This window comes from Amblyomma mixtum, chromosome 7 (genome assembly GCF_055824585.1).
Source record: "Amblyomma mixtum isolate Tamu chromosome 7, ASM5582458v1, whole genome shotgun sequence".
In the NCBI taxonomy this organism is placed as follows: Eukaryota; Metazoa; Arthropoda; class Arachnida; order Ixodida; family Ixodidae; genus Amblyomma; species Amblyomma mixtum.
Window position 1 is genome coordinate 133,804,821 of NC_143018.1, and position 14,488 is coordinate 133,819,308.

At 46.4% G+C, this 14,488-nt stretch overlaps 1 protein-coding gene across 1 annotated transcript in view; it reads left to right on the top strand.

Moving 5' to 3' along the window:
* The window catches only part of LOC149337640 (ATP-binding cassette sub-family C member 3-like), a 245,206-nt gene extending 231,860 nt beyond the window's left edge, over positions 1-13,346 (top strand). The window contains exons 26-27 of the mRNA XM_089553472.1: positions 3,715-3,909; positions 13,196-13,346. Coding sequence (XP_089409598.1) covers positions 3,715-3,909; positions 13,196-13,346 — 346 coding nt within the window. The remainder of the gene's footprint in view (positions 1-3,714; positions 3,910-13,195) is intronic.
* The last annotated feature ends 1,142 nt before the right edge of the window (positions 13,347-14,488 follow it).

Consider the following 14,488-nt stretch of genomic DNA (forward strand, 5'->3'; position numbering starts at 1 on the left):
CCCGTGGTCGCTGGCCGGGGAATGGTCGTGGGGCGTCGATAGCGAAACTCGCAGGCCGATGCGTCTGTACGGGCAGTGGCGAAGTACATGACCGGCTTCGCCGCAATTGAAGCACAGCGGGCGGTTGTTGGAAGTCATCCAGGCGTCGCACTTCCTGGGGCTTGGGCGTCGTTCGTAGACTGGGCGGGCGGGGGCAGGGAGGCGGCGTTCGGTTACAGCTGGTTCACGTCGAAGAGGTGGACTTCGGCTCCCGCGTTGGTGCTGAGGACTGCGTAGTGCAGCGGCGTAGGTTAATGCTGGAGCTTCAGCAGGAGGCGAAGAAGACGGGGTGCCAAGCGCATGCTGCACTTATTCGCGTACGATTTGCTCAAGGGTCGCTACTTGAGGCTGGTTGGGAGATGGTAGCAGGCGACGCAGCTCTTCCCGTACAATTTCGCGGATAACATCTCGCACGTGGCCTCTGAATGCTGTGCCATCCGAGAGGGCACTCGAGGTCACTTGGGGCTGCCGAGGAAAATTACGGGCTTGGGCTTCCACGGTTCTCTCAATGGCGGCTGATTCACTGGTGAATTCCGCGACCGTCTTCAGTAGGTTGAGGGTCAGACCGCCAAACAGGGCCTCTTTAGCACCACGTATCAAAAGTTCCACCTTCTTCTCCTCCGCCATGTCAGGATCGACTCGTCGAAAAAGGCGCTTCATATCTTCTACATATGCGGCCACTGACTCGTTCGGGTGTTCGTTGGGTGACAGTAGGAGCAGCTGAGCTCTTTCTTTCCTGACGATGCTCGTGAAGGCCTTCAGGAACTACCGTTTGAATAATTCCCACGTCGCTAGAGAAGCTTCGTTGTTTTCGAACCAGATTCTCGCTGGTGCTTCCAAGGCGAATAAAACATGGCTCATCTTAGTCTGGTCGTCCCAACTGTTGAACACGGCGACACGCTCAAACTGTTCCAACCTTTCCTCGGGAGCCTCGTTGGTGAAGCGTTGAACGTGGGCGGCAGTCGGGGCTGCTGTAAAATAATGGGGGCTGGTGTCGTAACCATGGCTGAAGTCGAAATTGAGGGGTACTTCTTCGTTCGCGTTCGGTCCGGTAGCAGTCCGAATTCTGGGGGACACCTCTGGAGACGACGGCTTCTTCGCCCTTCGCCTGCGGAGGGGACGGCTTCTGCGGCTTTCTCGGGATCTTCTTCGAGACGGATCGGGCTGCTCTGACGGCTCCCAGGATGTGAGGGCGATAGGGACATCCGTTAGCGCCTCCACCAGATGTTACGTAGTGGTGACTTCAGTCCGGCGAACAGGAACACAGCGAGAATGTCTTCGAAACGAAACTCTTTATTCGGGCTGACTTGCGCCCGAAAAGTGAATCACTCGGCGGTGGCGTAGCAACAAGCGTGCTCGGCGGTCGTCGTACAGAATGCCCGCCGCTGTCGGCCGTGCTCTTTTTCAAGCTGATAGTGAACCTTCGAGATAAAGCGTGGAAGGTTCTAGAACTCTCTGCACAGAGTAGAATCGGCTCCGCCTGGATGCGATCAATCGAAATAATTCTAGGCGCGTCTTGCGTCACAAACGAAGCGATAAAGCGGCGTGCCGGCAGCCTCGAAGCATGAACAAATAAACACAGCAAACAAACGCTAGAAAGATTCGCGGCAATACGTTAAAGTAGCATTATTCAGTTTAGAAATTAACATTTTTGTCTTGGACAAGCTGTAGTAGCATTCATGTGCATTTCAGGAAGCATAATACCGTTTTTTTATCGCATAAAAAAAAACGGTATTATGCTCGCTCCCTTATTTTGTCGCCCGGGCTGCCTTTTTTTTTCGGGAAAATAAGTAGTTTTTTTCAATTCCATCTTTTTCAAAGATATTACTGCTTTTTATTCCCGAGCACGTTGCTGCGAGTGCTCCCCATCTAACAATGCAAGAGCATTGAAATCTTGTTGCCTCGATGAAAGCGAGTTCCTCGCTGCTCTGTTGACTCGACGGCCTTCGTAGCTGCCCGTGTAGGAGCGTTCAGTAAGCTCTTTATTCGATAAACTGTTAGTTCGAAGGTCTTCAAGGCGACCATGACAGGTGTATTAAAGGCATACGGAGCAGTCCTGGGTCATCTCCTACGAGCCCGTCAACGCTACTCCCCAGCCAACTCAAAACTAATGAGGGAGAGAACTACAAATCAATAGACCCCCAAACCTCTTTAGTTTACACAATCATCATCCTACCCAGTGCCGCGACACCTTCTCTTGGGGCGGAGATCGACAAACCCTTTATTACACGACATGGTGCTGCCGACACAAACGACAGCCCCTCACATACCAAACGACAAAATGGAGCAACGGGAGGCAGCGCTGCCTAGGGATCACCCAGGAGATAAACGTAGATTGCGCAGGCGTTGGACTAGAGGTACTACGCACTAAGCTGTGCAATACCTGTATTGAGCAACTCATTTAATTCATTTGTTCCCCATATCGCTGATGTGTTATGCTTTCGGTACCCTTAAACCACAATTACTGGGAGGCTCACTGCAATTGGCGCGCGGCAATACTGCCCCTAAGCACTCGCGTCGAAGCCGCTGCCGAGGGGCAAACGGAGTGCAAGAGGGAAAGGGAAAGGAGAAGGCTCTCAGCAACAGCATCCAGTGGGAGTGACAAAGAAGCGCGAAAGGAAAAGCGAGAGAATTAAGCGCAAATTAATAGTGCCCCTAACAGGATGCGAAATATGAAAGAAGCAATCGAAAGGTGAATATAAAGAGCGATTTTGAGCAAACGAAATAATACAGCTCAAGAAGAAATGTCGCTGTATACTGTACAAATAGGGTTGTTCGTTTTCGGGTAAAACCCGATTTTACCCGATTTTTGCACCCCGAACATGTTCTTAAAATATCGGGTAAAACCCGATTTTTTCCAATTTGTGAAACAATTGTGCCCATGGAATTGTGGAAACTGGGAGCCGTACTCGATCCGTTCCAGAAGCGGCTGCAGAGTCAGTCGTTTGATGACTACCGACCTCTCTTTATTTCCATGATGGACGATGTAGGCTCGCTTCGCGAGGAGTTTAACCCGTACTTGCTGGAAGCAAGCCCCACAAATGAAGGTGTTGAAGTGATGGGCTATTGGAACGACGCAACTGGGCGTTCCCCGAGGCTGTCATTGTTGTGCCTAGCTACTGGCAGCTGTGACGTTGAGCGAACGTTCTCTCAGCTAAGGTACCTGCAGAGACCAGACAGATCTCGAATGGGAACCGAGGTGTTGCGCATGCAGATTATGTATGTTAATAAGGACGTGTAGAACGTCGATGACCAGCCCTCATGAATAAAATGTTTCTTTTCTCAGAACTGACCGTTGCCTCTCACTCCGAGTAATAATTACTTACCAAAGAAACTCCAAATTTTGCAATACTTTCTTGAAAGCAGCCCACAATATAGCCCTAATTGTTACCCACCGGTCAGAGCACGTCGAATAAATTATTAGTTTGCAAATTTAACCCAATAAAACCCGAATTTCGGAGTTTTTCTAGGAAAAACCCGATTTCTCCCCTATTATCAAGCCGAAAAATAACACCCGATTTTTACCCCCCGAATTTGGAAAAATATAAAACCTGAAAACGAATAACCCTATGTAGAAAGGTCTGTATATTTTTTGGCCTCACGATTCGTCGAGTGCCAATGGTAAGACACGCGTTGCAAATTGCCGAACAGTAGCCGCACATTGCCTTAGCGCAGCGTGGGCCAACGGCAGCTGGTGTGCCTCGCACGCGCCCTTCTTCGAGGGTCCAGGGTCCTCCTGCTGGACGAGGCCACGTCCCAGATGGACGGAGACACGGATCGACTCATCCAGGCCACGCTGCGGGACGCCTTCGCTTCCAGCACACTCCTCACGGTTGCCCACCGGATACACACGGTGCTCGACTACGACAGGTGAGACGACCAAGTAGAACTTAGGCAATATGCGTACGGGCATCTTTGTTTGTTTGATCATCATGCACGGGAGATAAAACCAGGGCGCAACTCCTACGTCCAAAAAAAGGTGGATTTTAAAACGTGCCTGTAAATTCCTATCCGCGTTATTTCTCGGCATTTCTTTTTTACTTAACTGCTTTGCACAACGACTAGGTCCTAAGACATAGTATGCAATATTCAGCACTTTTTACTGTTGATGCGTACGCTCTCTTAAAACGCTTCGAACTGCAAACGAAAACATTGTTGGGATTTTAGTGCCCTTGTGGCAACAGAGCACCGCCATGCTCTTGATATAATTACGGAATTCGCTAATTGCCAGTCTGCAGTCCTTCAACCTGATGTGCATATTGTGACTATTTGTCAACGGTCAATTCAACGTAACGCTGACTGCAAGAAGTTATTTTGTACAAAATCTTAACAGTTCTAAAACGTCAATATCTAAGTTAAATCCTCCATGAGTGCCTCCACTTCTATCCACATAGCACAATCTTCGTTGCATTTTCAACATCACTGTAACTGTTTAGAGTGCTTCGTAACTTTCTGTTTTTTTTAAGGGCGTCTATCTCTAACTCATTGTATCAATACTTGAGAAATAGAAACAGTGCGCCATGGACACTTTTATCAAAACAAATTTTCAATGGAATTCCCCACCAAGAAACTAAACAGTCTCCTTTTGAGCCCACCGACACTCAGCGTTAATACGACATCAGAAGCATAGATTCTCATCACAATAACGGCGCGTGTTATAGAGCTGTAATATACAGGGCGTCCCAGCTAACTTGGACCAAGATTAAAAAAAAACTAAGCCTTCTTCAGAACTAAAATTGCATGGATGTTGCTAAAATTTATCTAAAGTTAGGGTACCATTTTTTTCGCTCCTCCTATTTGAATAATTAGTCGAGATAAATAAATTATCTTTTTAAATATAGCTTGAAACGTTCGGGCGTCAATAGGGAAGTTGTGGAGCTCCACAAATATCGTCCAACCCAGGCACTTCCAACAAGATAAACTTAGCGTGGCCGTTTTTATCCGAGAAAAACGAAAACCCACGGAGTTTACAAAATACCACGTGACCGCGCGCTCCGTGCGCCTGGATGCTGCGTGATTACAGCGCTCTCACCTGTGCTTTGTAAAAGCCATCACTTGCTTCGCGCCTTTCGTCCTGGCCAATACACGGCTTCGCGTTGTGCTTAATTGGTTCCAAGATAAGCGCCAGTAGGTTCGGGCGGCAGTTGAAAGAAAGAGCGGCTCCCGTTTCTTAGGCGATAATTGCGCTCTCACGTTAGCAGAATGCATGCGGAGGGACGACGACAATATCATGAGTTCGAATTTGGGAGAAAAATACCAAGAAGCTAAGACGCATATAACAAGCTTGATAACGTCGTGTGAATTACGCTGAAGAACGGGAGCCGAGCTTTCTTGGAGGGAGAACAATCCCTCCAGTGCTCGTAACTAGTTGATACAGCCACATTTTGTCCAGCCACAGCGCCAAGGGTAATCGCGTTTTCGAAAGTTTAAAAACTGATATGACTATTAATGACGGCCGGCTACAAATCTCTAATTGCAACTAGGTGCCTAACTCTACTACTTAAAAAGTTACGTATTAAAAATTTATTAACCAGCTTACTACTTAAGCCGATTCGCCAGCTTTCTAGTGTCCGCCAACACTAGTAATACTATGCCGCAAAATCCGTATTTTTTACCAGGAAAGGCTATTTTTGAAATTTTTTAATATTGTCACCGGACGCCGGTAGAACGTTCTCTCTGGCCGAACACTACTTGGCAAGCACACAGGGCAGAGCGCAGCCGACCGACCTTAGAACCGAGCAGAAGAGGACGAAGTCCGGCGCGTGAGAAAGGATGAAGACAGACCGCACGGGGGCGCCGGTACAGTGTCTAAAATAATTGTGGCAATATGTTCGCTGATACACCCGGTACAGTGTTGGCCAGATCGTTCGTTATTCTGCTCTACTGGTCAGCAATCCCTGTTCACTGATGCCATCATCATCACCATCAGCCCTACTATGCCCACCGTAAGGCAAAGGCCTCTCCCATGTCTCTCCAATTAACCCTGTCCTTCGCCAGGTGCTGCAACTTATTCCCGAAAATTTCTTAAACTCATCCGCCCACCTAACTTTCTGCCACCCCCTGCCACGCTTGCCTTCTCTTGGAATCCACTCCCTTAACCTTAAGGACCAGCGGTTAGCTTGCCTTTAAAGATGCATACTTTATCAAAGAAAGGTATCCAACCTATGCGTTAAGCGCCAACGCGGATTTTAAAAAATGAACTTGAGTAACACTTGCTCTAGGGCTCATTGGTCTTCCATGAGCTTTAATGAAACGGTGCGAAAACACAACGTACAAGAACAAGAAGGACGATGCGGACGCAAGCGTTGAACTAACAATTTCTTACTTCAGAAGAAACGGTGACAACATATTTTTACAGTTTCTGCTCCAGACCCGTTATGTAGAAAGCTAGGTGAGAAAAATTTTGATCTTATAAATGTGTCAGGTGATACCAAAACGCCAGAAACCAGCCTGACAGACAGGAAAACTTCTTGTAATAAAAACAGCGCAAGGACACAGGACGAGAACGGAGAGTAGACACACACGGCGCTGAACTTGCAACTGCGTTTATTGGAAAAACACGCTGCTTTTCAAGGCAGGGCGTCAAGAAAGCGCGCGCATGCACCTTTGTCAAAAATACATTTATCGGGTAATAAAATGTTTCGTAAAGGCACGTGTGATTATCGGTGCTAACTACTGTTTAGCAACTTCATTTCCTTAGAGGACAATGCTACTGAAGGCTGGCTGACACATCTGTTTCCTTTTCTCAAGATATGAAATGCCTATGCTACTTCCCTCGTGCTACGATCGTTATGCATGAACAAGACTTCGGTGTCAACGAAAAACGGGGTGCACTTACACTCGAGACAATGCTTGGCGAAGTTTGTTGAACCCTTTGCCAAAGAGTTTTGGTGCTCCAAAAGCCGTACATTAATGCAACGACCTGTCTGGCCAATATAAGTACGGCCACAGGAGAGAGGAATCTGGTAGACCACAGCAACCTTACACGAGACGAACCTGTTTGCATGGTTAATTTTACACCCTGTTTTCTTTCCCATACCATCTCTCTTCCTTTGAACTGCTGCCCCCACCTTGCCTACCTTATTAGGTGCCGAGAACACAACGTTGACACCATACTTGGCCCCCACTTTCTTAAATCTGTGCGAAAGGGAATGTACCTACGGCATTACAGCTATATTCTATGTTCTATCGTCCACACTGGCGCGCTGCTCAGAGTCACGTTCTGGGGTTTTCAATTTTTTCAGGATCTTTTCCGCACACGACACAAGAACTGAGTCTGGGAAACCGGCCTTCTTACAGCGGTGTACCTGGGCGCAGATGCTAGTCTTCATTTTGTGAGAACAGGATTTCTTTAACGCCATACTCATGCACCCGGTTACTATCCCGTTTTTACTAGTTTGGAGTGGCACGACCTATAGTTCAGCAGGGGCTTCTCACTCCGAGGGGAGTATTGCCAGCACACGTGGCCTTTTTCAAAGACCAACAGTAAGTCCAAAAATTGTAATGTGTTATGCTGAGGAATTTCATGCGTAAATTTCAGTCCGGACCCGTTCTTTGCAAAACAATCTAAAACACTTCACACGGTTTCTGCCTGAGGGGACTTCACAACCACAAGGTAATCGTCAACATACCTAAAAATGCGTATAAAACCACCTGCCAATTCATTCGCCACTTCCTTGTCGACATGACTAAGGAAGATGCTGCTGAGCACCAGGGCTACTTTAGATCCTATACACACACCAGACTTTTGTAAGACTGTTTGGTTTTCCCAAGCGACGTACGTATTCTTGAGATAGAAGGTGAGTTCCAAAAAATATGCAGTAGAAATTCCGCATCTATCTTGAAAAGCATGCTCGTCGTTTTGATCTTCAATGAATTGCTGTACATATTGCAGGAGAGACACATGCGGTAGAGAAAAGAACAGATCTTCCACATCTATGCTAAAACCAGAACAGTCTCCATGGTTGTCACTGAGTAGAAAGTTAACAATTTCCTCTGAGTTTGGAACTGCAGGAGCGGGTCATTGACATGCAGTGTTGAAAGATGTCTGTTTAGCTACGTGGAAACCACCAACTGCCAAGAGCGATGCTCGGAAACTATTGCCCTGAACGGAATCTCCGGCTTATGTGTCTTGGCCGCGAAGAAGATTTCCAGAACCCCTAGCTCAGCATCTTTCACCTTCTTTGCTAACCCTTCTAACTTAAGTTTAAGCCGCAGAGCCTCTGCCTTCTGTTTACAACGTGCTGGTTTTACCTTGGCGGTCCTGAAATTCTTCATCACTGTATGGCGGGCTTTCTCGGCATAAAGGTATTCCGATAAGACAACAAAAAAACCTTCTTTGTCCGACTGCACCGCTCGAAGATGCCTATCACACAGATAGTTTACCAAGCAACGAAACCGGTTACTCTGTCCTTTAGTAGTCTCACAATGACCTACAACATCTACGCACTCAGAAACACATTTTGAGCGGTCATCTACTGCTGCCCTAGACGATACACTGCGAGCAAAACCAAGCTTTTCAACAGTCTTCATACCGGTTTCCAAACAAAACTTTGCTCCTAGGCGTAGGGTCTTCTCTTGGCGAGGATCCACGGTGATGTCCCCAAGCACCAAAAGTTTGCCTTCAGCTTGCTGCCGCTTGGCTGCTCTTGGAAACGAAGAGCGCACAGTTTTCCACAGGAATTCCGTGAGCTGTTCTGTAGTCTTCCACCACTCGCGGAAGAGGCGTTGATTCCGGCGTACATCCTCGCAGCAGCACCTAGTTCGAAGCATGTTCTTGAAAAACCTCGCCTGTCTCCAATATCCACGCTGGATAATCTTGCACATTCTCCTGGTATGGCCCACAGATGGTCTCAACATTCCACACATGGATTGCAGGTCCGTAGGGCAGGTTCCATGACGGAGATGGTAGGAGGCTGAGCGGGCACGGCAAATGCACACGGCGATGAGCGGAGACAAAACAGCTGGTTGTGACAAATCCAGATGTCGACATGTAAAAGAGGCCCAGGAACTAGAAATGAACTGTAGTAAAATGGCAGTTTGGGCGAGTTGGTTAAGCATCTTGTAATAAAAGTAATAAAAGTGTGGACGATAGAATAAAGAATATAGCTGTAATGCCGTACGTACATTTCCTTTCGCACAGATTTAAGAAAGTGGGGGCCAAGTATGGTGTCAACGTTGTGTTCTCGGCACCTAATAAGGTAGGCAAGGTGGGGGCAGCAGTTCAAAGGAAGAGAGATGGAATGCGAAAGAAAACAGGGTGTAAAATTAACCATGCAAACAGGTTCGTCTCGTGTAAGGTTGCTGTGGTCTACCAGATTCCTCTGTCCTGCGGCCGTACTTATATTGGCCAGACAGATCGTTGCATTAATGTACGGCTTTTGGAGCACCAAAATTCTTTGGGAAAGTGTTCAACAAACTTGGCCAAGCATTGTCTCGAGTGTAAGTGCACCCCGTTTTTCGTTGACACCGAAATCTTGTTCATACATAACGATCGTAGCACGAGGGAAGTAGCAGAGGCATTTCATATCATGAGAAAAGGAAACAGATGTGTCAGCCAGCCTTCAGTAGCACTGTCCTCTAAGGAAATGAAGTTGCTAAACAGTGGTTAGCACCGATAATCACACGTGCCTTTACGAGACATTTTATTACCCGATAAGTGTATTTTTGACAAAGCGCATGCGCGCGCTTTCTTGACGCCCTGCCTTGAAAAGCAGTGTTTTTCCAATAAACGCAGTTGCAAGTTCAGCGCCGTGTGTGTCTACTCTCTGTTCTCGTCCTGTGTCCTTGTGCTGTTTTTATTACAAGATGCTTAACCAACTCGCCCAAACTGCCATTTTACTACAGACAGGAAAAAACTTTTTTTTTGTTTGGATGCTCGCCTGAAATTGAAAGAAAGGAAAAACGGAAGCCATAGCAAAGGTCAGAAACAGAGGCCGCACGAAATTATCGAGGCAGCCTTGAAACTGCCGCTGAAAGAACACTACATATGCAAACGTTCAGTTTTACTATAAAAAAAAAGAACTTTTTTTCTGCCACTTGATTCCAGATTTTATTCATGCAGCCCAGCTTTGTCATGCATTTCATAATGATACCTTATTCAGTTCCTGTGCCCTTCATTAGTTGTTCACTCTGCTTTTACTTCATTGCCCCTTTTATAATTTTAGCTTTTTGCCATGTTGGTTGTTGGCCTCTTACAGATTGTATCGTTTTTAGCTTTTAAGATCATGTCCTTCATTTTGATAACTGCGGGATTTCTTTTGCGTGTTTCTTGTTTGCTGTTTATCTTGCCAACCTATGGTTTTCGCCATGTTGTATCAGGAAAAAAGAGCACCTTAGCTCATTTTGCTGGCTGGTGCCTCTACTCGTCTTGCCTGCCCCCCCCCCCCCCCCCGAAGAAAAAAAACTTTTTTCTTCGTGTCACGCTCTTTTCTAGTTTGTTTTGTATCTCCTCATCATCAGCCTGACCACTCCCACTGCAGGGCAAAGGCCTCTCCCATGTCACTCCAATTAACCCTGTCCTTTGCCAGTTGCGGTCACCGTATACCCACAAACATCGTAATCTCATCCTCCCACCTAACTTTCTGCAGCCTCCTGCTACGTTTGTCTTCTCTTGGAATCCACTCCGTTACCCTTAAGGACCACCGCTTATCTTGACTTCGCATTACATGCCCTGCCCAAGCCCACTTCTTCCTCTTGATTTCATCTAGGATGTCATTAACGCGCGTTTGTTCCCTCACCCACTGCGCCCTCTTCCGATCTCTTTACGTTACACCTATCATTTTTCTTTCCATGGCTCGCAGCGTTGTCCTTAAGCTCAACCATCTTTGTTAGCCTTCACCTTTCTGTCCCATAGGTGAGTACCGGTAAGATGCAGTTGTTGTATACTTTTCTCTTGAGGGATATTTGCAAACTGTCATTCATTACCTGAGAAAACATGCCATAAGCGCTCCACCCCATTCATATTCTTCTAGTTATTTGCCTCTCATGATCCGGATCAGTGGTCACTACCTGCCCTAAGTAGACACATTCTCTTACTACTTCCAGCACCTCGCTAACAATGGCGAACTGCAGTTCCCTTGCTAGACTGTTAAACATTACTTTGGTAACACGTTTTGAAGATCACAATTTTTCTCACCTACCTTTCAACGTCACGGGTCTGGACTAGAAGCTGTATAGATACGTTGCCCCCGTTTCTTCTGAAATAAATTTTTTAGTTCAGCGCTTCCGTTCACGTCGTATTACTTTTCGCGCTGGTTCATCAAAGGTCATGCAAAAATGTACTTCCTCATCATAAACAGGAATTAATTCGTCCTAATGCACGCCTCTTGTCGCTTACTCATATAAAATGCTTCTAACATGGAGTTCTAATGGAAATGTTTCGCTTCATAAAGAGGAACGAATTATTCCTCATGCAAGCCTCTCCGCGTTTCCACATATAAAATACCGCTAACATACAGTGTAAAAACAATTCGTTGGCATCGTAAAAGACAGGCAGTTCCCTCTAATGCATTGCATTCCTTGTTTGCTCATATAAAAGCACCCTAGCGTAGAATTTAAAAACAACCCTTTCGCATCATAAAGAGGCAGGAATTATCCCTGATGCACGACTCTCGTCGTTTACTCAGATAAAGGGCCTCTAACGTAAATGCTAACAACAATTATTTTCCGCCTTCGCTGAACATTCTTCAGAGAGCCGGCTGTAAACTGTTTTTTTTTTTTGTTTTAACAAGAAATGTTTTTACCTCCTATTGTCAGTTAATTCAGGCGAACATATTCAATAAACTGCGGTGAGCCGAAGACCGAACGAGAAGCCAAACTTAATAGGAAACTTCAAACATAACAGCATCTACCAGAACTGTACCATAAAAAAAAAATAACGTAAAGAATACATCAGAGACGATGGGATTTGGAGCCGGAACCGACGCCAACAGAGCAGCTTCGTCTTCCGATGCTGTAGACCACTCACCCATCACCGCCACCTCTCGCGCTGTGTCTTGTATACGGCCGCCTCTGACGCCTCCTGCTGAAAATTCTCGTCTTCGTCATTTTTCATATGCTCAAAAAGTGGCGCATTGCGAAGGCTGCTCAAACCATGAAAGCAGCCAGGGAAACTGCGCGCGCTGCCTTAACCGAAGAACGGAAGCGGGCGAATACAGGGACACATTCGTTGGGTAAAGAGAGTGGCTACCACAATACAGGTCGTACTAGCATGAGCTGCGCCATTTCCTCCGTTGTTCCGCTTTTCCTGTCTTTTTCCCTTCCCCTCCCTGTCCACTTCTTTTCCTATAGTCACAGACCAAGTGCCCGTAGCTTTGATAGCAGATGCCGGAGATAGCAACGTCTTTTCTTTGACTTTTATTAATGCGAAAGCATTACGCGGTTCGCGGTTTGGACGCAAAGTGGACGCGAAACATGACCGCAGGCTTTGCGTCATGCAATAAAGAGTTAGGCGTAAAAGAATGATTTTATGAGCTAGAGGATGACAAAATATTGCTGCGCGTGGAATTTGGTTGATTCGGAGGAATCGGTTATTTAATTGTAGGCAAAAATGTCAATTAGCCGTCGAAATAGCCACGAACGCGGATGTAGTCGTTAGACGGCAAAATATCCTTGGGCGTCAGATTTGTGGGAAAGTACGCAACCAAGAGGAATGAAATTGCTAAACAGATTAAAAGGTGATTCATTAACGTTGAATAATCTGACATAAATCTATGGTTGATGTGGAGTAGTTACAGGCGGAGAGTCTGTTACCCGTCAAACTAGCCACGGACGTGGGAGGACGTTAAAACAGCCTCGGATGTCGCAGTATATAGTGTAAAACAAAAAAAGACCAGAGGTTAAAAGAGGGAACTAGCTTAAAAAAGTGTTAACTGACGTAAAATTAACACAAGCAAGTGATAAGTAATGTAAACAGCCCCAAGTGAAGCAAAGAGAGGCGACAAGTGTGGAACAGGCGTCAATGCCGTCGCATTCTCCCAGTGCGGATCGCCGTAGTGATCGCTAACGCTTTTGTCGTTATAAATCAACAGCTAGTGACTCGTACTTTCGACCATACGATGCATTGCAAAATTTTCGCAGGCTGTGGATGCAGGCTTGTTCCATGCTATGGTGCAGCCTATAAAAATCAGTCACCGGCGTTGCTTTGTTTTTGTAGGATACTCGTCCTGGAAGAAGGCAAGGTCCGAGAGTTCGATTCCGTCTCCGCCCTGCTTTCTAACCCGTCGTCAGCATTCTACGGCATGGCTGTGGAGGCCGGCATCTCCACTCCCCGGTCAAACTCAAACCGCATAACCACTGCGTTATGATGACCTGCTTTCGCTCTCGCTTCGCAGGCCACAAAATAAAAACGAAATATGTCATTCTGTTTGTACCCTGGTGTACTGTACACATTAACGCGCTTTGAACGTAAGAGTATAGCTTTTTGCTCGTGCGATATTACGGTACGATGAACCACTCATCCCGCTTTTATAGTGGGAGAAACGAACAAAGCAACTTTGTTCAACCGAATCGCGTCTTTGTTAGTGTGTGAGAAAGAGAGAGACTCTTTAATGAAATGCAGAAAATTTAGCCGCCGTTTAAAAATTGCTGGCATGCTACTCTGCGTAGGGAGGAAAATTTGGGAGATAAAGACAGGAGGAGAGCAGTGTGGAAGAGGTAAAAAAAAACGATAAAATGCGGCCATGAAATGGGTACTAAGGAGTCAATGGGGAGTATTGATGTAACCTATGTAATGATGGAGTGCATAGTCCGGCAAATGGGCTGACGAAGTTCACTGCATCAAGAATACATGAAGGGAACGTGCAAGTGAACGTAAAGCTTATCGAGATGTCCAATGTCTTTTAAATATGTAAATAGAAAGTTTATTGCAAGTCTCTGTAGCCTAAGGGAGGCTAAGGGACCTAAAACTTTGTCCATTGTTCAGGGTCACTGGCGCAGAGCTTCTGCATGCAATATTCATAGTACGCACGCTCGTTAGGATATGTAGGGCACTCAAGCAGGATATGTTCAACAGTTTCTATCGAGGCACAGTTGTCACAATACGGACTGTTCATTTGTTCAAAACGGTGTCGCAAGCCGTTGGTATATGCAGCATTCAGACGAAGTCGGTGATGAAGTGTTTCCAGATGTCGAGGAATTCTGGGTGAGGGTCTTGATCTAAGATGTGGGTCGATTGAGTAAGAAATTGGTACTGATGTGCCGGCAAACTACAAAGCAGATAGGTTTCTTCGGAAGCAAATCTTTTAGCCATTCGGGACCCATCAGATTTCGTGAAAAAAGTTCGAATGTATCTCCGATGTTGATGGCCCTTACGGGCCGCTTCATCTGCTTTTTCATTAGCCAGAATGGCACATTGACCAGGTACCCACTGAAATGTTATGAAATGACGTGCGGCAACAGCTAAATGATGTAGATACCCGATGTCCAGGGAAAGTGGATGGTGATTCGT